At 45.2% G+C, this 22,258-nt stretch overlaps 1 protein-coding gene across 4 annotated transcripts in view; it reads left to right on the forward strand.

Annotated features, from left to right (window-relative positions):
• The first annotated feature begins 3,945 nt into the window (after positions 1 to 3,945).
• FAM117A (family with sequence similarity 117 member A) overlaps positions 3,946 to 22,258 on the forward strand; it is a 29,736-nt gene continuing 11,423 nt past the window's right edge. The window contains exons 1-3 of one of the 4 annotated variants that reach the window (XM_048830230.2): positions 4,036 to 4,120; positions 10,840 to 10,912; positions 21,313 to 21,479. In XM_048830230.2, the coding sequence (XP_048686187.1) occupies positions 10,897 to 10,912; positions 21,313 to 21,479 (183 nt within the window). In that variant the 5' untranslated portion in view covers positions 4,036 to 4,120; positions 10,840 to 10,896. Of the gene's footprint in view, positions 4,121 to 10,839; positions 10,913 to 21,312; positions 21,480 to 22,258 lie in introns of all 4 variants that reach the window. The other 3 variants (XM_048830231.2, XM_048830228.2, XM_048830229.2) reach the window with 3 other exon arrangements.

Here is a 22,258-nt window from a genome sequence, read left to right on the forward strand (position 1 = left end):
CACTGTAGTGTCCAGGAAGTGGATCTCTTGTGTGGACTGGACCAGGCTGAGGTTGGTGGTGGGATGGAAATTGTTGAAATCATGGTGGAATTCCTCAAGGGCTTCTTTTCCATGGGTCCAGATGATGATGATGTCATCAATATAGCGCAAGTAGAGTAGGGGCTTTAGGGGACGAGAGCTGAGGAAGCGTTGTTCTAAATCAGCCATAAAAATGTTGGCATACTGTGGGGCCATGCGGGTACCCATAGCAGTGCCGCTGATCTGAAGGTATACATTGTCCCCAAATGTGAAATAGTTATGGGTAAGGACAAAGTCACAAAGTTCAGCCACCAGGTTAGCCATGACATTATCGGGGATAGTGTTCTTGACGGCTTGTAGTCCATCTTTGTGTGGAATGTTGGTGTAGAGGGCTTCTACATCCATAGTAGCCAGGATGGTGTTATCAGGAAGATCACCGATGGACTGAAGTTTCCTCAGGAAGTCAGTGGTGTCTCGAAGGTAGCTGGGAGTGCTGGTAGCGTAGGGCCTGAGGAGGGGGTCTACATAGCCAGACAATCCTGCTGTCAGGGTGCCAATGCCTGAGATGATGGGGCGCCCAGGATTTCCAGGTTTATGGATCTTGGGTAGTAGATAGAATATCCCAGGTCGGGGTTCAAGTTGCTCTAGTGCAAACCCTGCCATATGCTGGTGTAGCACATCTACCTTGAGACTTTGCATCAGTGCACCTCTACTGGTTCAAAAATTGCTAATGTAGACAAACCCTAACCTATCCCTTAAGCCCACAAGGCTTTGCCTTCCTTGTCTATACCTGTTTCTAACTTATCTGTGTGGCATCTGAATAAATCCACAGTAGCTTCTTAGAGAAAGAACTCTCTTCTTAGAGAGAGAACTCTTGGATTTCACCTGAAGGAAGGAAGAAGCTATGGTCCATCTAGTAGTAAATAATACTAGTGAAACAGCTGTTAGGAGAAAACTCTTATTAACAATTATTTCTAGTTTAAAGACAAACAATGAACATTTCACTGACTTCAATGGGGGAAGAGTTAGGCTAAAACTGTGTCCTTTTGCAAATCTCATCCTTACATTGAATGAAAGGCACTAAGGGGCCACGGACCAAACATGAGGTCAGACATCAGGAATCCTGAGTTCTAATCCTGCCTGCTAATTTGCTGCATGGCCATAAGCAGGTTTAAAACTCTTCCTGTCTCAAATTTCCCCAACTGCAAAAGAGGCCTAATACTTAAAAGCCTCTCTCACAGGGATATTGGAAGGATAAATATTTGTACAAGACTTTGAAAATATAATTGCTAAGTATTTTCGTTAGTGACTTTTTCATAAACACGCTTTGCAGTCACAGAGGATCCAGCATTCTTCACGCAAATTATATCACCTTAAAGAAAGTACTGTAAGCACTTCAGGCAATTGTTGTTAGAAACAGCTAAGTTATAGGAGGTGGATGATGGCAGAAGTGTGTTATTAATGGACTGTTCAGTCAAAAACTATAATATTACCCTAAGTGGATACAAATATACCATCTTCTAAAGAGAAGGATTTCATGCAGTTATGAAATGTGGCAGCAGTATTTTTGTCTTCTCTTTTCTATCGTTCTCCAATCATTCTATCTCTTCTCCAATCATTATTAGGGCAATCAGAATTCCTTGTGAAAAAAGACTGAAAGGGTGTCCTTTGATTTCTGTTCTTGCATAATATATTTTCCATAGGTAATATCTTTTAAATTGAGCCACCCATGTCCTACAGCCTAAACATTTAAAATATTTTCCTTAGTCCAGACAATTAAGCTATATGAGCAAATATTCTCTCTCTTTCCCCTCCCTCCCCCCATCCCCTCTGTGATAGCTTTTATTCTAAAATTTCAGAGGTTGGGACAACTTTCTTCTTATTTTGTTTGATGCTTATCAGGACCACCTAGCAGTACACTTTCTCTCTTTAGCTGTGACACATACGATAATGCTCTTCTAGCTATATCACGGTACTGGCAGTAAGAAAACATGCTCTCAAAGAAACATGCCCTCTGTGAAGTATAAAGTGGATGATGCTGCAAATGCATCATATGGTATGTTGTGTCAAGAGAAATGGATTGTTACTTCTAATTGTCCTGTAAAATTATTTCTTTTTTTAAAAAGGTTTCTAAGAATAAGAGTGCTAAAAACTGAACTTGTTAAGCTACCTTATTTTCTTCTCTCCCCCCACCCCTTTTGCATGTAGATAAATCAGTAGCAGGGGCTCTAAATTATTTGGAGGATTCCTGGAAGAGGTGAAACTTGGTACCTTCTGACAGCTAGTCAATAAGGCTCATGGGTAGGGAAGTGAATGGGGAATGCTTGCTGTAACTTTAGTGTGAATAAAGGACTTCAGTCTCCTGATCTGACATCTCTTGGGAACACTCAAATTGATAAAGATGAAATTAAGTACACTTCTGTGAACACTTACTTCTTATGGTCTCATTGCTGTCATTTATCTTGTCATCCTCAAGCTTCTCATTGACATCAACCCGAGTAGTGCAACACAACTATTATTCCTTGCAACAATAACAGTCAAATTCAAGCTTTTTAGTTCTGGGATCTAGTGGTGTATTTCAGCTAAAATTGTTTATCATAGTTTATTTCATAGGGTATTAGGAAGCAGTTGGTATACTCCCTTCCTTTAAATGATCAGGCACCTATTATAGATTAATTCCTGAAGCCAGAGGAGTCTTAACTATTTTTCTATGCTCCTTTCATTCCAATATTAAACAATTATGTAACTGCAAAACAGTGGGACCCTATTATAATGAAATGTTTTCCTCATAAAAGAGGTACAAAGTAAGTAAAGGCTTTGCTGTACTAGACAAGTTCCTAATACAATGGTATTTCTCTTCAATATTTGGAGAAGATAATCATGTTGGCTTTGCTTATATGTCATCAAGTGAGCTCAAACCCTTTATCAATAAATCACTTTGGAGACAGAGCAAAGAGACCAAGTTTCTTGTTAGGTGTGCAGTTTGCCAGAACTATTGCTTTGTCCTGCTAGTAAAGTAGTAGTGAACTAAACCTCCACTGTCCCTAGTCTAAGAAGCTCCTACAGTAGTGAGCTTGATGTTCAGTTTTTGAAGGTGGTGATGCCTCAGCCAAGGAGATTTAGTAACTCCTGGTATACAATATTTGCACTCTGGAGACAGGCGCAAGCCAGGAGTCCTGACTCCCAACCCCTCCTAACCACCTTTTGGTGAAGAACTGAGAAAACATGGTGTATATATGCCATCGTGTACTAAATGATTTGTGTTGGCGACTACATCCTGTGTGTGGCCGGCGCAGGCAGGCCCTACCACAGCGACCTTCCCCACGTGGTTCTGGTGTAGGCCTCACCCTCTTGCCCTGCAGGAGCTGGCTCTAAAAGTGAAAAAGAAACTCGGTCTCTCCCCGGAGATGCGAACCAGCCGGCAGGCACTAAACGACAGCGCTCCCCTGCTCTATCTTGGGGTGGGGGCAGGACCCAAGTACCGCCTGCTTTCCTGATTGGGCACGGGGGCGGGGATTGAGGCACAAACATGTCCTGCGTTTCTGATTGGTGCTTGGAGTGAGGGGGGGTAATTGGAATTCCGATTGGATGCGGAAGAAAGGCTGGGTCTACGTACGCTGCTCCTCTTCTGATTGGTCTTTGGGAAGGGTGGGTTGCCCATCTGGTGCTCCTCTGATTGCTCTCTGGTCGGGATAGGAGGGGAGTGGGATGTTATCATTTCTGGCTCTTCTGATTGGACCCCGCGTAAGGGGCGGGACCATTGCAGGTCTCCTCCCTCCCAGGCAAGGCTCGGGGCGTGGCGGCGGCCCCCCATTGGCCGGTGGGCGGAGCTGGCAGCCGCCGGGGCCCAATGGGCGGCGGGGTGCGTTGGTCAGCTCGGCCCCCGAAGAGCTGATAAGTGGCAGCGCGAGGGGGGGGTTCGCTGGTTACTGTTGGGGCTCGCGGGAGTAGGCGGGCGAGGCTGGGTCCGAGCTGGGGATGGCGGGGGCTGCCGGGGCCTCCTGCTGCCGCGGCGGAGTAGGGGGGCTGCAGCCGCTGAGGGCCACCATCCCTTTCCAGCTGCAGCAGCGGCGCGGGGCAGGCGGAGACGGCGGCCGGGCAGGTAACGGGGGCCTGAGGGGGGGCAGCAAACTGGGGGAGGGGGGCGAGCCCTGGTGCTGGTGGGGGAATGGGAGGGAGAGGGCTGGGCTGTCGGGCGCGGAGCGAGGGGTTGGGGGGCCGTTGGGGCAGGGCGGGGGGGCGCGGAGCGAGGGGTTGGGGGGCCGTTGGGGCAGGGCGGGGGGGCGCTGAGCGAGGGGTTGGGGGGTGCTGGGGGGGCGCGGAGCGAGGGGTTGGGGGGCCGTTGGGGCAGGGCGGGGGGGGCGGCGCGGAGCGAGGGGTTGGGGGGCCGTTGGGGCGCCGGGGGGCGCGGAGCGAGGGGTTGGGGGGCCGTTGGGGCAGGGCGGGGGGGGCGGCGCGGAGCGAGGGGTTGGGGGGCCGTTGGGGCAGGGCGGGGGGCGCGGAGCGAGGGGTTGGGGGGCCGTTGGGGCGGGGCGGGGGGGCGGCGCGGAGCGAGGGGTTGGGGGGCCGTTGGGGCGGGGCGGGGGGCGCGGAGCGAGGGGTTGGGGGGCCGTTGGGGCGGGGCGGGGGGGCGGCGCGGAGCGAGGGGTTGGGGGGCCGTTGGGGCGGGGCGGGGGGGCGGCGCGGAGCGAGGGGTTGGGGGGCCGTTGGGGCGGGGCGGGGGGCGCGGAGCGAGGGGTTGGGGGGCCGTTGGGGCGGGGCGGGGGGGGGCGCGGAGCGAGGGGTTGGGGGGCCGTTGGGGCGGGGCGGGGGGGCGGCGCGGAGCGAGGGGTTGGGGGGCCGTTGGGGCGGGGCGGGGGGGCGGCGCGGAGCGAGGGGTTGGGGGGCCGTTGGGGCGGGGCGGGGGGGCGGCGCGGAGCGAGGGGTTGGGGGGCCGTTGGGGCGGGGCGGGGGGGCGGCGCGGAGCGAGGGGTTGGGGGGCCGTTGGGGCAGGGCGGGGGGGCGGCGCGGAGCGAGGGGTTGGGGGGCCGTTGGGGCGGGAGAGCTCCCCCCGCCTACGAATTCTCTTCTCTGCGCCCCCCCGTGTCAGTTGGGGGCCCCGCTAGCCCGCGCGCGCCCCCACCTGCCACGTGCTTCAGGACCCAGCTGTGCGTGACCAGCCCTCCGACGCAGCACCCCCCTCCCGCAGCAGCGCCGCCGGGGCTGGTCGGGCCCTGGGGTGCACCCCCTACAGCAGACCCCCACCTCTTTTATCTGCGGCCGTTCAGCTTCCTGCTGGGCTGCCCGGCTCACCCCGGCTCTCCCTGTGGACGGTTCCCAGCTGACAACTGGCCAGGATAGTTTGTCCACCTATTGCCATTTAGGGGCCCCTTTCTGTCTCTGTTGCCAGCCCAAGTTCTTTCTTCTCTTGCATGTGCAGTAAACAGGTGTGTGGGCCTGCAGGGGTAATTATTATGTAGCACCGCAAGCAGACTGGGGTGGGTAAGAGTTGAACAGATCAAGATTGAAGGAAAAGGAGAGGCCTAGGCAAGAAGTGGTGGGATCTCATAAAAGAAGACCTTTATTTTGGCATGCGGGGCTATACAGGATATGGCACTAAATAGATTAATTTGGAGAGAGATGACTTGTAGAGCAGACTCCATTTGATGGGATTTACACAAGGAAGAAGACCAAAAAAAGAAGACCAAAAGCTGCTATTGAACAAAGCCAGGCCCTTTTCCCACCCAGTAAAGCATCCTCAGCTATACTCCTGCAGAGCCTAATCTAGCCATTGGGGCATATGGCAAAGCACCTTGGCTGGCTCTTGCCTGAGGGTTGTGATGGAGAGGCTTATACTTGGTTGCTTAGGTAAGGTTCAGTTTTGCATAGTGTGTGCCTGAGTTGTAGGTGAGCCTGGAATCTTTGTGGTGACTGGCTTTTAATGGTGGGAAAATAGCTTACTTGTAGTGGCTAATTAACATGGTGAGTGTGTGATAAAATGCTTAATGTCCACCTGTGGTGACATAATTCTACAAGTGCATCCAGCTCTTTGCCTTCCATTTCCCATCTTTAAAAAGGAAATAAGGTACTTTCCCTCACAGGGATGGTTAGGAGGATTACTTAATGTTTGTAAAGAGAAGATGAAAAGCTTTATTAAGTGTGCCATTATCAACTTGGCAAGATGGAGGACAAACTGACCAATGATCCCACTCAGCATAGGGATCAAAACTTGTTAGCTACACAATCTTTGATGGAAGGATCTGTATGCTGAGAAAGGGAGGAGGGAACAGCAACTTTGGTGATCTTGGCTTTCTAGAACCTCCATTCTTGGCTTCAAAGTTAGTTTTGAGTTTAAATCTGAACTGTAGTCGCTGCTTTCCTGAAGGGTGTGGGTGGAAAGCCCCTGCATCTTAGTCTAAACATGCTCTCTGGTTGATGAAACTTACAGGTTTCAGAGTAGCAGCTGTGTTAGTCTGTATCTGCAAAAAGAAAAGGAGTACTTGTGGCACCTTAGAGACTAACAAATTTATTTGAGCATAAGGTATTTTCCACTGCATGCATCTGATGAAGTGAGCTGCAGCTCACAAAAGCTTATGCTCAAATAAATTTGTTAGTCTCTAAGGTGCCACAAGTACTCCTGTTTTTACAGCTTACAGTCTTTCTATTCTAACCATATCCTCAGTCTGAGCAGAGTGACTTTGGCCCAAGCTATGAGTACATAGAGTTCAAATGGCTGATGCTGCGACTCAGGTTTAAACTGAAATTATATAGTGGTGCACGTTATTTTTTTAGAGGAAGGTAATTTGAATCCTTAAGTACTGTGTGAAGGGAAATAGTATTGGCCAGAGCTCTGGGGCTTGTTTTCTGTTTCCACCTCTGAAACTGACTTTGAGAAAATCACACTACTGGTTCCTACATCTGTAAAATGGGGATATTTACCAACCTTTGTAAAGCACTTTTAGATTCCATGAGGGAAGTCTCTTTTCAGAGTATCAATGTAAGAAAAGTACATAAAATGAGTATGTAATTGTGAGTGCTTTTTAAATATAAGTTGAGTGGGTGGAAATGAGAGTAACGAGAACCTGGAATGGGTGAGATATGGGAGAAAAAATACGGAGGGGGGCTGGATTTGGGATGAGAAGCAAAGATATAGTAGAAGGAGGAAGGTGAACAAGAGCTAAACTAATGAAGATATTTTTGACTGCATTAAAACCATTCCAGTAGATGCAGTAAGTTTAAAATTCCATGTGGGCATTCTAATTACATGCACAAATAAGGAGCTTTCATCTTTGGGCTCTTGTGGTCCCTTCTGCACATTTGCCTGTTTGAGGCAGGGGAAATTTGTTCTTTGGTTTTGCATTATAACAAGTTGCCTTATTTTAAGATGGCTTTAGGTCACAATTAAAAGAAGCTAAACTGAAAGTTATATCTGGAATTGAACAGCACATCCTATTACTGAGGTCACTTGACTTGATACAGAAGCAATCATTTAAATTCATATGTACTGTAAACCATAATGGATCCCAAAACTGCATTGCCGAGGTATCTCTAAAGTTTTTTTTTAAAAATCACGAAGTATAACCTTTTTGGAGGGTTTATATGAGCTTGTGGAAATGCTTTTCCTTCATGTGTGATTGCTGCTTTATTTTTAGGGTTGCTCATGAGTGCTGGGCTGCTGCGGAAATCTTCCTTACTATATGAAACACTGAAAGAGCAGTGTAACACTTTTTTTGGACTAAACACAGGATTACATGGGCTTTTCAAATAGTAGAGAACATTGATCAAATTTTGGCCTACCAACCTTGACAGCATCCGTTTGAAATGCTTTTATATCTGGTTTCATGCACCAGTTCTTAAATCTACTTTAGGGTGGGTTAGAGCAATCACTTTTGTAAAGAGGAACAGCCATTAATTCTCACAAGTGTTGTGCATTTCATTATATGAGGCTTATAGTACTAGTTGTTTTTCCTGCCACTGTGAGGATTAGTATTGATCAGAGAAGCCATTAGAGTATTATGCCCAATTTACACTTGAAATGAGTTCATTAAATAAACAGCACATTTCTTTGAGCTCTAATCCCCCCCTCTATGCCACCTCTACACTGAAACTGACATGAAACTGCTGTGAATATGGCAATTTATCATATGACAGTCTGAAAACATATAAAATTAAAGCAAAACATTGAGAAATTAGGACATATGTAGGCTAGCTTTTTCTGCTGGCTGCATTGTGGAGTCTCATTGTGGCTCTGTACTGCCCTGTGCCATGGCATTGGATGCTTGTAGGTTTTCTGAGGGTTAGAAGGCTGAAAATCCACTGACAGTCTATTCAAAAACAGGAATTGCTGGTCTTCGTTTCTTCCTGGCTTTGTGCCCTCACTGCTCATGCTCTGGCAGCTTGAATTTTTCCTCTTGATCTCTTTCATGTACAGTTTGAGATGTATTTAAAGTTCCATAGCTGTGCCCCAGTCACTGTTCATACAATAAGCTTCAATTTGCCATTTGTATGTGTGGAAGCTACTGCAGTAAATTGGCTGCGGTTTAACTAAAAACTATATCAGTGTTTCCTAACTCTAAAACTTTCACTGCAGTCTTGGAATCTCAGTGCTGAAATCTGTTGCTATCAATTTTTTTCCTCGTTCCTGTGCCCTGGCTTATTGGATGGCTTGTGAGTGGCTTGACTGCTGGCCTTCTGAGATGGGTGACTTTTAAAAAGCTGAAGCCGTTTCTCCAGTACTAGCTGTGTCTTTCCATGGCTTCGACTGACACATGGAAAGACGGTCTGCGAGCCAGTCTGATTCTGCAGCTGCTCCGTTCACAGAAAATCCTGCTGAAATAAAATAGGGAGCAGCTGTTGAATCTGCCCCTTAAAGAGCTTCTGCTAAACTGCGTAGCTATTCTGCAGTGGAGAAGCCAGGCAAACAATTCTGCGGAGACTAGGGTTTGTTGTCTTGGTGTTTAGAAGTCTTCATGCTTTGAAGTTTATAGTGTGTGGCAGTGAAGGTAACCATGATGGTTTCAGTCATCCCTTATCTCTTCAGTGGTGTAGTTTATGCTGGTAAGGTAGGTAAATTACTAGCCTGTCTTGAAGATCCCATTCAGATACGGGCCAGACTCACCTCTGTCTCCTTTTACACTGATTCATTGGCTTTGAGACTGCTATCAAAAATTCTGTAGGTGCAATAACAGTTGACCCTATGTTCTCACAAAGGTGGAATCAGCTCCTTGGAAATTTTTAGGTTTATTTTAGTTCACTATAAACAAAGCTGTGCTGTGTGAAGCTCCAGTTTCCCCCAAAGTATATTCTGAGCTCCACATTAACTGGAAAATTTCCCTTCTTAGTATCCAGACTCTAATCTCCACAGGGACTTATGAATACATTTCTACATGCTTCATGCCCTTGAATCTACTGGGATGAGAACCAAGCAGTCTTGGCTTTCTGGAGATCTTGCACCAGATGGCTTAAACGTGGCTTTCTAATTGTCTAAAGTAAATTGTTGAGATCCTCTGAGCTTTCTCCTTGCCAGACTGACCATTGGAAACGGCAGCTGCTTAAGAAAACTTGGAACTTAATGTATGTGGCAGCGTTGGTGTACATGGTGCTTTATAAATGTAAGTGGACAAACTACCTGCCCTGCTGAGCTTGCAGTCTGAGACAACGCATAGAAAAAAGGAGGGGATGGAGCAGTGCACCATAAAAACAAAGCGACTTCATATTTGTTTTCTTAGTAGTTCCAATGATCTTTAGTTCCAGTGATGATGATAAAAATAACAAGCTTTTGTTTATACGATAATGTAAGCTGTGTTAAAGGGTCATGTGGTGAGTCAGGGATGATGGGTTACCAGCGCAGGCTGGTGGTCACAAACCACATTTTAAGGGGAGTCTTGGAGGAAAGGGAGGACGTTTCTTGGTCCACTGGAGGAGAGACACTATCATATAGGGAGTGGCGTGAAAAAAGTGCATAGTGGGTGGAGGGCATAAAAGTCAATTATTGGTGGCAGAGCGTAGTCTGAGAGGAAATCGTATGAGATGAGTATTGCTGCAGGCAGAGTGTCTTCACCTGTGCATGCATGTAGCTGTGCTTGGGGGACAGCCTTGATTAGGGATGACTTTTTGCCAATTTCCATACCTCCTGTCAGCTTAATAGAGGCTATATTGGTAAAGAAAAGAATTATGGACATGATCACTTATTGGTAACTATTCCCTTTTCACCAGGACAAAGTTTCCTCTGTCCTGTAGCTTATAGAATTATATAGTGTTCTTTAACTTTTCAGGAAGTTGCTATTAACTGAGGTGACTCATCTAGCTGGGATTCTGTAGCTTGCTGTCTGAATTTGCCTGCTTCTGAGATGCCAAATCCTTTTCTTGCTGCGTAGATCCTGCTAAACCAGTGAAGAAATGAGAAAATTACCAAATCAAGATTTATCATGGCATGAGTGTGAAACCAAGTCTGGTGAATATTGTAGATTTAAACTGGTTGGGACATGGTTTCATAAGCAGTTTATTCTGCCAAGCATACACAGACTTAAAACATTTAGGAGGAAAAATGTCTGTTTACCACTTGAAAGCATTTTGAATGGACTTTGTCTACATGGTATAGATAGAGCAGAGCCTGATAAATTAATATTTCTCCTCCTCCTTACCTCTGCCATAGAAGATCTAAAATTAACTTGAAGGCCTCTGTTTCTGGATTTACTAACTGGACATTTGCTGCAGGGTTTGTGTTCACCCGGAGGACACACATGAAGGCTTTCACTACCAAAATAGTGGCCCAGGTGTTTGTGGTTTTGCTGTTCTTGGGTTTTCCTTTGTGCTGTTGAGTAACACCTGTAACTTCCCTAGGTGCATTTATGCAGCGATGGTCAGAGTGGGGCCCACAGCCTACCCCTCATCTTTAATATGCATCTGTCCTCTGGTAAGGAATTGCTTTGTGTGAGTGATTACTTAGATCCAGTAAAACATTTCATGCTGGCACCTGTAGTCTGCATATGCTGCAGCTATTCTTTACTTTAAATAAAGAATTGTGGAAATTAACTGATCAGTTTAATATAGGTTGGCTAAAAGCTAGATGTCCTTACAGTAATGGCTCACCTGCTAACTCTGATATTCCCTCCCAGGGATTTCTGGACTTCTGGAAGATATGTGCATGTGATGTTGATACCATGGTGAGCATGGCCGAGGATCTTGTTGCTAGTAATGATGGGAGTAACTTTAGTGGCCTTCAGTATTCAATTTCTCGCATTGTTGGTCTGATATTTTCCTCAGGTGGAACATGTGCCTGTTGGCTGGTTATATAATAAAGCTTCACATGCATGTGTTTATAGTAGGTATGGAATGAATCATTCCCTGTGATGGGAATAAGTTGACTGGTTTCATTCAGCAGATCTTGGATTCCTGGGTGGGTCTATGGTTGTCTAATTGGCAGTCTACCTGTAACCCTGTGTATTGGATGAGGGATGTCTCAGGTAGGATTAACAGGTCAGGTTGTGTCAACCATACAAAAATAGGAGTATTGATCCACTTTCACTCCAAGTGAGAAAACAGTAATTGTAGGAGGTGTAACTCAAGACACTATGAACTCATGGGATGAACTTCAGTAATAACAGAGCATAACTTGGATGATACTGTGCTATGTCACACAGCAAAGACACTTGCACACAAACTCTGCTCAGCTAAATTGAAGGAATAAAGCTGAACTATTGCAAAAGTCATGGGACATCCTGCTGCTTTTCCCTCTTTCTTAAGGGCTTTTTCAAGTGTGTGTGTGGATTGACGGGATTTGAGGGATTAGGGACAGGGAGGAAGTTGTCCAGAAAGTGAACATCCTTGGGGACTGGACTGAAGATGGGAAGATCTTGAAGTTAATATTCTTGCTGCTGCTCTAGACAAAAGCAGTTCACCTTTGCCCTATGCAATCAAGTCAGTTTTCTTTATCTTCTATGAAGTATGGCTATATACAGTATAAGGCTCTGACTTGAGGCCAGATGCAAAACACAGGTGGTGTAATGTTAAGTGTAGAACAAGTTTGTCATGAGCTGTGTAATTAGAGCCACTTTAGAGTGTTGGTGTCTTCAGTTGATATGGATCATACGTTCACTGTAAACTTGCTGCTCTCAGCTTGCTGGCTGGCCTCTTTACAAGTCTGGGAACGGGGAAATAAGGATGTGATCCCACCTGTCATTAATTTTGACTTGTATTGACAGTTCTGTATCAAACAAGCTGCTCCCTGCTTTAAAAATTCAGGATAGTCTTTAAAATTCTGCTTCTATTGGGTAAATTTGAGATTAGTGTGTGCCCTGAAGGAATGAAATGGCTTTTATGGGATATCTGAATTGCTCTCTTGAGATGGACTTCTGGGTTTGTGTCTCTGGATCCTTTCTTTTCCATCAGAATGTAAACAGTAGAGTTTCCAATGGTCTACCAACACATTTCAATAACATTGCTTTTAATATGATACAGAGCCAGAAGCACTGGAGACAGTAATCTGTTAGGGACCGGGACTGTAAACTCTTAAATCCAAGGACTGTTTTACTTGTATTTGTAAGGCGTCTAGTATGTTGGTGTTCTGATCTTAGCTGAGGCCTCTAGACTCTACTGTAATGCATTATAATACATAATAAAAATAACTTTTCCTGTGGCAAGTAGTTGGGTACAAAAATAAATAATCCCAGTTTAAACTAGTTAGGTTTAAAACAGGAGTGGGCAAACTTTTTAGCCTGAGGGCCACATCTGGGTATGGAAATTGTATGGCGGGCCATGAATGCTCACAAAATCAGGGGTTGGGGCATGGGAGGGGGTGAGGGCTCTGGGGTGGGGCCAGAAATGAGGAGTTCAGGATGTGGGAGGGGGCTCTGGGCTGGGGCAAGGGTGTTGAAGTGCAGGGGAGGGGTGAGGACTCTGGGCTGGGGCTGGGGATGAGGGGGTGGGGGTACAGGAGGGAGTTCAGAAGGTGGGAGGGGGATCAGGGCAGGGGTTTGGGGTGCAGGAGGGGGTCAGGGGTGTAGGCTCCAGGTGGCATTTACCTCAAGTGGCTCCCGGAAGCTGCGGCATATCCCCCCTCCGGCTCCTATGCGGAGGCACAGCCAAGCAGCTTGGCATGCTGCCCTGTCCACAGACACCTCCCCTGCAGCTCCCATTGGCCATGGCTCCTGGCCAGTGGGAGCTGTGGGGGCGGCCCTTGCGGCAGGGACAGCATGTGGAGGCCCCTGGCTACGCTTATGCATAGGAGATGGACTGGGGAACATGCTGCTGCTTCCAGGAGCCATGCAGAGCAGGGCAAGCCCCGGAACCCACTCCCTGGCAGGAGCTCAAGGGCCAGATTAAAATGTCTGAAGGGCTGGATGCGGCCCTTGGCCGTAGTTTGCCCACCCTTGATTTAAAAGCAAGCTGACCTCATTTGCCGCACTTCCCTTTTCCCCAAATTAGCAAAGCCATGAGAGAGATTTTGTTAACATATTGTGTGTTGTAATTCCTTGCTTTTTTTACTTTTGCGCTGGAGTCATGCTATAACTTGTAAACTTCTGCTGTGCTTCCTACTCTGCAAAATTTACTTACTGTCTTCGTGTTGGACACCAAAAGCTGGTGGCAAGGCCTGGAAGGTTTCTTGCATGTTTTTTCTGTTTGTTTTTAACTGTAGAAATATCAGCAGTATCAAATCTGGTCTGTATTTACTAGGATATTTCCAAGGACCCAGAGGATTGAATGGGTGTTTCCTCATCCTTTAGTTGAGGACAAAGTAGAGATCACTAAGATTCAACTCCTGTTTATCAGGTGTTTTATTTTAAATAGGTTTAACAAAAACAAACCAGTCTTTAACAAGAACTAGAAATTGGTTCCTCTCAGTTGCTCAGGGTTTCACTTCCTGTATTTGACATAATCCTACTAGTTCTCCAGTCATCTGTAATCTACTAGGTAAAAGAATAAATACCTAAATTTCAAATATTAAAAACAAGTAAAAACCTGTTTCTGAAGCAACCTTTATATGGTCCATATCGGGGCAGAAATCCACCTGTTCTTTGCCAGCTCACCCTTAACCTTGCAGAGCATAAAAGCCAGTCCAGAAGTGCTGCATATGTGCATCAGAATAAGTGACCCACTTGCTTGAAGCCCCCATTGAAGAGTGCCTTCACACCAGACCAGGTCTAAGAATGTCCTTTGGAGCCAAAGATTTCAAGTTTGGCTGTTTTTTCTAATGCTAAAATAAGCTTTAGAGAATTAAGATAAAAGGTGAAAAGTTCAGCTCATTTCCTCCAGTAACTGGGTGTTTAGCTGCAGCCTTGGACCCTAAGTAACTTGTGTTTGTGTTCAGTGGAGCTGCTCCTTAATGCATGCATTGTCTTTCGATTTGATTGAATGCCACAGAAAAGCCTGAACTTCTAGTATTTCTTATTGAATAATTTCCTTAAATTACATCTGCAGATGGCTTTTTTCCTTGGACAGCTTTGCCCAGCTGCATTCGAATACAGCCTGTAACCAGGGAAATGGTTACAAAGACTGCAATTTCTTCCGTTTTGCTTGCAGGCCAGATCTTAAAACTCCAGCCCAGTTTAGCAGTGCTACAGAAGTTGATTTGGGTCATAACTAATGTCAGTCTAGCTCTCTAATCTGGTAACTCCTCTTGTCATACACTGCTCCTTATCCTTGGCTATGAAGTGAATGAAAATTCTTTTCCATAAGATCATGGAGGGACTGCCTCTTTCAATGGAAAATGGTAGCTTAACCACCTGATTCAGCCTATAAGCTAGATGACTGGGAAGGCTCTTGCATGTTTTTCAGAGGGTTGCATTTTGGAGTTGGCGGTCTTGAAACCATGTTGAAGTTTGGAGTCTGGGTATTTTGGAACTGTGGGCACAGATCTTTTGCAAGAGTCGGAGGGGTACTGTGGTTTAACCTCAGCTTCTGCCTAATTACCGGAAGATGCAGTGGATTTCAGTGCTCCCAAGGCTGTGCAGTTTGTATATGTTTGTTGAAATGGAACAAAGGGGTGTGAAATGTGTAACTGTGTATGTGAATTTACCCTGTTGGTTGTAAATATTTTACAAGTAAAAGGATTATTATTCTAAAGGTGGAGGAGGAAAAACTGGTAGAGATGTAGAACATTTACTTTGTGCAGAGACTTCATCTTAAAATAGAATGTATGCCAAGAGTTGTGGAAGTTTTCAGCTAATTGTGCTACAGAGAAATGTTAATGCTAATGGGTGGGGGTGGGCATTTTTGTCCTCTCCCTAAATCCCCCTGTAACCTGGTGGTTTTTAATCTTTCACTACCATGAACAAGCCCCCTAGCAGAACCTTCTTCCAGTTCAAATTATTCTCTTGTCTGCCTACTCATGTTTGTTGTATGGTTTACATAAGTTATCAATGGATGTCTCACTTGACTTTACCCCCCTCCCCCCAATATTTATTAGTGAATATAGTCTTCCTTTTCTACACCTATGTTCTGGATAAAGTGGGCTTCCCTCCCTAGAATCAGCACTATCTTACTGTTTTCAGCTCTCAGAACAAGGAGATGCCTCAGTAGCTAATCTGCTCCTTATCTTGCATCATGGATCCCTTTCTTCATACCCAGTTCAGTGTTTATTTCTATTTTCCTGTACTTGGGAGTTCCTCCAATACTATGGTGATTAGGGGCTTATTAGTATGTAAATAGCTCTGCCCTTCAGTGACTTGAACAAGAAGCCAGCATCTTCAGCATGTTCTCTTCTGGGGTCCCTTACAAATGCTCCTTTCATTTCCTTTGTCCCTTCTGCTTCAGAAGGCCTGTCTATCGTCCTCTTCCATAGAGACAGCGCTATCTTTTCTGTGACATCCATGTGAGCTTTAATCCTGAACACTACCAACCTCCACATCTCACCTTGATCCCAGTCTTGACTATCAGCTCCTGACTATGCCCCAAATTCCTATTAATTCCTTCAGACTAAAATCTTAGGCCTCTCTGTAGAGTTCACTGTGAGCTAAGCACAGGAGTATGGATCAAGGATTTTAAACTTCATCATAACTGTGACATGTGAAGTTACTAATACACTGCTTTGCAGAACTCCCAGATAAAGACCTATATATTGCATAATACTAAATTGCTCTCAAACCTTTTGATGTCATCAAGGTGTGCTCTGGCAGCAGTTTGAAGAGGAGGGAGCACCTAATGATATATTTTGTTTTAGCAGCATATGGAATATTCTTATTGAGAGGTATTAAGGGAGAGAGTAGCTTCTTGTAGATTTGGTTATCACTTGCAGAATATGAAAGATAAGAGCCACATCTGGGAAATAAATGTTTGGTTTAGTCTTTGTTCTGATGATAGATGATGCTAGCAGGATTAATGGATGCTGCAATTTGCCAGCACTGCCGTGTAACTTGAAATGTAGTTACAAATCTTTCTTGCACCTGCCCAGTCTGCAAAATATAAATGCCAAGTTTTAAATGAAAACTGAGAATAAATCTATAGAATCTGATCAGTTATTAAATGTTCTAGCCTTGTTCGTGGCAAAGACCTCTATCAATTTAAGCTATGATGCACTATTGTCTTGAGTCTGCCAAAAAATTGAAATAACTTAATGATGCCAATATCTCGTTCCTTAATAGGATGCAACACTGAAGCTTCAGCTTTGATCACCTTTGTCAGTATTAATGCTTTCACTGCTGATCATTGCACTAGAAACATCTAGATAGTGCTTTTATGGCACATCTTGACTTTCTGTAGGACTAAGGTAGCAAATATCTGTTGGTATCTGGAGGTCTGATGCCTGCAATTAAAGTGGTGTCAGATGAAGTGTCTCCCTGAATGTGGTTTGTGGACTCCTGAGTTTTCTCTAAAATGTGGTCCATTAGACTAGAGCAGCATTTCCCAAACTTTTTTGGCCACGGAACACTTTTTAGCCTGGTGTATATATGGCAGTCTAGTTAAAGCAATGCAGCTTTCCAGTGTGGACGTGACCCCTTAGAAAGGAGAACATCAAAGAACATCCAGATGGAGAAACTGTTGTTGCTAATTCAGGAGGGGGGCACACTTTTTAGGGACTCAGCCAATGGCCTATCTTGATGTTAGGTTTCACTGTGCTGTGGGAGGTTTTTTAGATGACTTGAAATCAAAGTACCTGTTGTAGTTTGCAAGAACTATGATAGAATGCAAGCACCCCGCTGGAATTTTATTTGCCTAAAATTCCTCCTGTAGTTTCAGTTGAATATAAAGTATTTACAGTATGCTTTGAAAAATTTCTGCCCAAGTGAAGTGAACTGTTCGTATGTAGCTTGTAAAGCTTGTTGCATGCTTTGGGATACTTGGCTGGAAGGCACTGCGTAAATCAGTTATTGACCCTAGTAATCCTAACATGAATGGGAGTGGCTTTGGCTGTATCTCTACTGGAGTCTCATTTTCATGAGCCTCTAAAAAGGTAGACCTCTTGCATTAAATGTTTAGATTCTTTGAGCTAATGAGCTCAGAATTGTAACAAACTCCTTGATGTGCCCACATATCACAGCACACACAAGTAAAATTTCTCCACTGTATACCTGTAACAGCCAGGCACAGTGAGATAAGTGTAGCATCAGTTCAGCCTTAACTTTGACTTTTATCTAAGCTCTGTCCATTTGTTAGATCCTTAAAGGGACACAGTTAATCTTAAGAGTTGACATGTTTCAAAAGACTTCAGTGTCTGATTAAACTGCATGTCCTTGAACTTTTTAGAACATTGTTCTGCTCCCCTTTTTGAAAAGGTTTAGCTCTGCAAGGGAGAAACTATAAGGGGGATTGTGAAATAAACTATATACAAACACAAAACTACTGGAAATATTTTTGCTAACTTCTGTTTGTATATTAGGTGTTGCCTCTAACTGTATTGGGTACAAAATTTCCAGCTAGAAATGTCTTGCTGATGTCCCTTTAATGATTTTTAGTAAGTTTGTCCAGGGATCTGATGTGTCCTCCTGCAGATGATAAAGATGAGATGGGCACTTTTTCTTCCTACAACTCTCTGGAAAGCTATATTTGCTGAGAGCCCAGTGCATGATAGTCCAGAGTTCTAGTATAAAAAAACAAACTGAAAATGCAGCCACCTTAACGATGAGGTCACACTTGACCTGAGTGAGTAAAAGGGACTATGCAAAAGTTATTAGGGCAGCAGTGAGAGACAACCAAGTGGGTCTCTGAGATATAGCGATGGTTCTGTTATCTTGAGTGGCTTTGCTGTCGCATGAAAATCGAAAGCCCTCAAACTTGACTCTTGTCGGCTGTGTAGTTAGCGTTGGACCAAATCCAGAGCCTACAGCCAGGTGGCAGGGCTGTTTGGACTTAGTGCAATAGGATGATAATAGAACTGCTGTAAACAGGACACTCCACCCTGCCTCGACTTCTCTCATGCACCCTCTTTGTCATGCTGGAAATGTTGTTTTACTGTCTCCAATGCTTTTTTTAGGCCTATTCACTTTGACTTGGGAGGGGCAGGGGGGGCACCCCTCATCCAACACAAGCCCTGCCATCTGACTGCTTCCATTCCCACACCCTTCCCCCATCTTAGATTGCTACTGCCTTTAAGGGAACGACACTGTCCACTTGCAGAATTGACCTCCTGCGGGGCAGGATGCTCCATCTGAGAGAAGGAATCGAGGTACGGCCACTTACATATTGAGTAGACATTCCCTCCTCAGGACTTTAATCTGTGCGTTTGAGATTCCTCTGTGCAACAGGCATAGCTGTCTTAAGAGACCATGTTCATGCCCACACTCATTTCTCATGTATGCTGTAGAAGCCATTTTAGAATGGAGCGGAGCTGACATTTGCCAGACCACCCCCACAATCCAGTTGAGTGTTTGCAAATGGAAAGGCATCCATCCTCATGTATCAGCAGGTGATGGCTATAGCAACACAGAGGACCTTCAGTGGTGGTGTAAAGGGAGTTTCTGGGATTCATAGGCGCCGACTCAGTGGGTGCTCCGGGGCTGGAGCACCCATGGGGGGGGGACCCATATCAGCTCTCCGTCTCCATGCCTCCCACCTGCCATGATCAGCTGTTTCACAGTGTGCAGGAGGCTCTGGGGGGAGGAACGAGGATGTGCTGTGCTCAGGGAAGGGAGTGGGGAGAGGTGGGAAGGGGATGTGGACTTGGGGAGGAAGGGGTGGATTGGGGGGCAGAGCGGGGGGGCGAGTACCCGCTGGCACACTGGAAAGTCAGCACCTGTGCTGGGATCTCTGGGATATAGTGGACTCTGGGGTGTTGGAGATGAGGGGTTGTTCAATTATGGTAGCATGTTCAACTCCTCTTCTGCCAGAAACCTATTCTTGGGGACCAGCATGAGTTGAGGAGACAGCTGATGCCATATATAATTGAGATGCAAGTGATGCAGCCTGTGGGGCAGTGACTCACTGAAAGGAACTGCTAACACTTGAGCAGGTTTTTAAACTAGAATTAGGGTGGTGGTTTTTCTCAGACTGAGAGTTGTTTGAGGCAGGGACCATGTCTTCATATTTCTATGGGGCCGTTCAAAATCCCATTTGAGAGCTAGGCTAGGTCCTATTGCAGTACAAATATTAAATCTTTTCCAGCCCTACCACAGGCCTCTCTGGCAAGTTGCTTTTTGTTTCTGTTCCGCCTCACCTGGAACTCAATTTCCATTACTGAAGTCATTTTTAGATGACACAGATTAAGTTGATAGAGAATCTCACCAGAAACACAAAGGTTAGTAAACAGATGGCAGCCATTTCTGAGCACTTAGAATGCCATGTGGCAAGGACTGCAAGCCTTTGTATATTGAATCATTTGGTTACTAGAATATTAGTACTGGAATTATTAGAAATATTAATACTGGAATACAGGCTTAATTTACACTTTAAAACCAAGTGCTAAATTGTTTTTACCCACTGGGCTCTGAATTTGGGGGGTATATATAAAACACCTGAACCAGGGCTGTCCAAGGCCTCATTGACTCTTTGCCAAGAGGCCAATGCGCTGGTTCTAATTTGCATATTAATTTACATGTTTAATCAAACTAAATGCAAACAATCCCTAGTGTTGGCTTCAGCTTGCATGTTTCTTTATAGAATAGAAAATGCTCATTTGACTTCATCAGTAATAAAAACCCTGCTGTTCTCTGTCCCTGCACTGCAGTTCCAGGGAGAAGGGGACTACACTGTTCTGTCAGGCCACACATGGAGTGCACACCTACTTTAGAGCTGACTAGGAATGTAATATGCTGGGGGGTGAGGTTGTATGTAACATCTTCCCTCTTTCAGTGTGTCTGCCAAGAGAGAAGTTTGGCATTCTGTACTCTTAGCTGTTGGCATGAAATGGAAGCACGTCTGTGCACACAGTTACTGACATGGGAACTTACACTGGTGGTGTTTACAGAAGCTTTTCTGTTTGTCATAAAGCTGCAGTTGTGAAAGTATTGCTCTCTGAATAGGCAACATAGTCATCCAGTGGACTGAGCATGAAACAGAGAGCCAGGACTCTTCTGAATTTTAGTTCTGGCTGTGACACTGACCAAGTCACTTACCCTTCTGCTTCATATTTGCTCTGTAAAATGGGGATATGTATTTACTCACCTCACTTAACGCTTGCATAGCACCTTTCATTGGAGGATCCTGAAGTGCCTCAAGTAAATTTTTCTTTTGTTACAGATAAGGAAAATGAGGCACACAGGCTCCAGCTTGCATGCAGTGTCATTGTTTTAGATTAGAACCTAGGTTTTCTGACTCAGTAGTGTACTTTGGGCCACTAGGCAACATTGCCATGAGGGCTTAATAGATGTTTGCACTGTACAGCATTAATGCAAAAATATTGTAGATGTGCCAAATATTTCAGTATGCCATTGAGCTGTGACTACCTTCAATTCTTAAGTTAGATTGGAATTTCTGATCAACAGTGTCAAGCAGCTACTTCAGCACTGAAATAAAAGTTCCTGCACTAAGAAAAGAATCTTACTTTGATAAACATTAGCATAGATCTCTGTAGTGGGGGCATTTAAGCAGATTTCCCTTCCCTGACCCAACTAACCAACAACCATGGTGACTTCTGACAGTTTATCATGAGTAACAAGACTTTCATTGTTGTCTAGATTCAGGCTGGGAGATGGCAAGTGAGAGCATACAAGCTTCTGCTACTATAGTGGCGTGAGTGCAGTGGATTAATTAGGAATAATAGGACTTCTCTTGTTGCTTCCAGTAACTGAACTAATTTCTCTATCCCTGTCTGTCATTCTGGTTGCTCTCATCATCCCTGAAACGGATTTTCACTTGGTTGCACTGTATCAAATGGAAGACATTTAAAGCACTAAGTGTTGGTTATGGGCAGAGACTTAATATTTTTCTGCTTTTTCCTTCTAGCTAGTGTTCCATGTGCTACTGCTGTTGAAAAGACATGCCGGACCAGAGCGCCCAGAGTGAGGCGCACCTCTTCGCTAGATACCATCCTTGGATCGTACCTCCTAGGACAGTGGCCACGGGATGCTGATGGAGCTTTTGCTTCATGCATGAATGACAAAGCTACCCAGGTATGGAAGGTACCTTTGCAAGGTCTGAGGTATGGGGAGGGTTACAGAATGCTGGACTGGGGCTGCATAAACTGATTGTTAAAGAAGGCATCAAGCTTTCTTCTGTTCCGCTGCAACTTTCTAGGAAGACCTTCCCCTCTTACTACTTAGCCTCAGTTCACTCTGGTTTGGTGTGGAGTTAGAATTCTCTTGGCCTTGGTTGGAGGCAGATGGCCTCTGGTGCTTTGCTTCAATACTGGCTCAGTGTTAGGGGTGGTTTTTTTTTTTTTGGTGGCTTGCAGCTCTGGGCCAAATCCTTATATAACACTCATGGGCTCTGTGCCACAGCAAGAAGTCAAGGGTGCTCCCACAGAGGACTTGCTCAGTGCGAGCCATACAGCACTCTGCTGTAGCATGGAAAGGCTCCAGACTTTGAGGAACTCTTAGCAACCCGTAAATATTACTATATGGCAACAGATACTGGTTCTGCATGTGGAGATGTGGAAGAATTTAGAAGGATAAGAGCATCTGTTCACTTAACCAGCCATTTATTTAGCACATTAAAACTGTTAATGGAGTGTTCATTCTCCAGCAGTTTATTACTTACTGGGCTGTTTGCAGGAAATTCTCAATTGGTTTCCAAGTTCCGTTGTCCTGTTTAAATATATTCTTGTCTGTTCTGGTCTCTGCTGCAACAAGCAGTTCAGGGGTTGGAGGGCATTCTGAACAGAAAGGGAAGGAATTCCTTTGCCTTGTACCTTTGGGGTGGGAGATAGTCTCTTAAAGCATATTGGCACCAG

Source organism: Caretta caretta, chromosome 27, assembly GCF_965140235.1.
Source record: "Caretta caretta isolate rCarCar2 chromosome 27, rCarCar1.hap1, whole genome shotgun sequence".
Classification (NCBI taxonomy): domain Eukaryota; kingdom Metazoa; phylum Chordata; order Testudines; family Cheloniidae; genus Caretta; species Caretta caretta.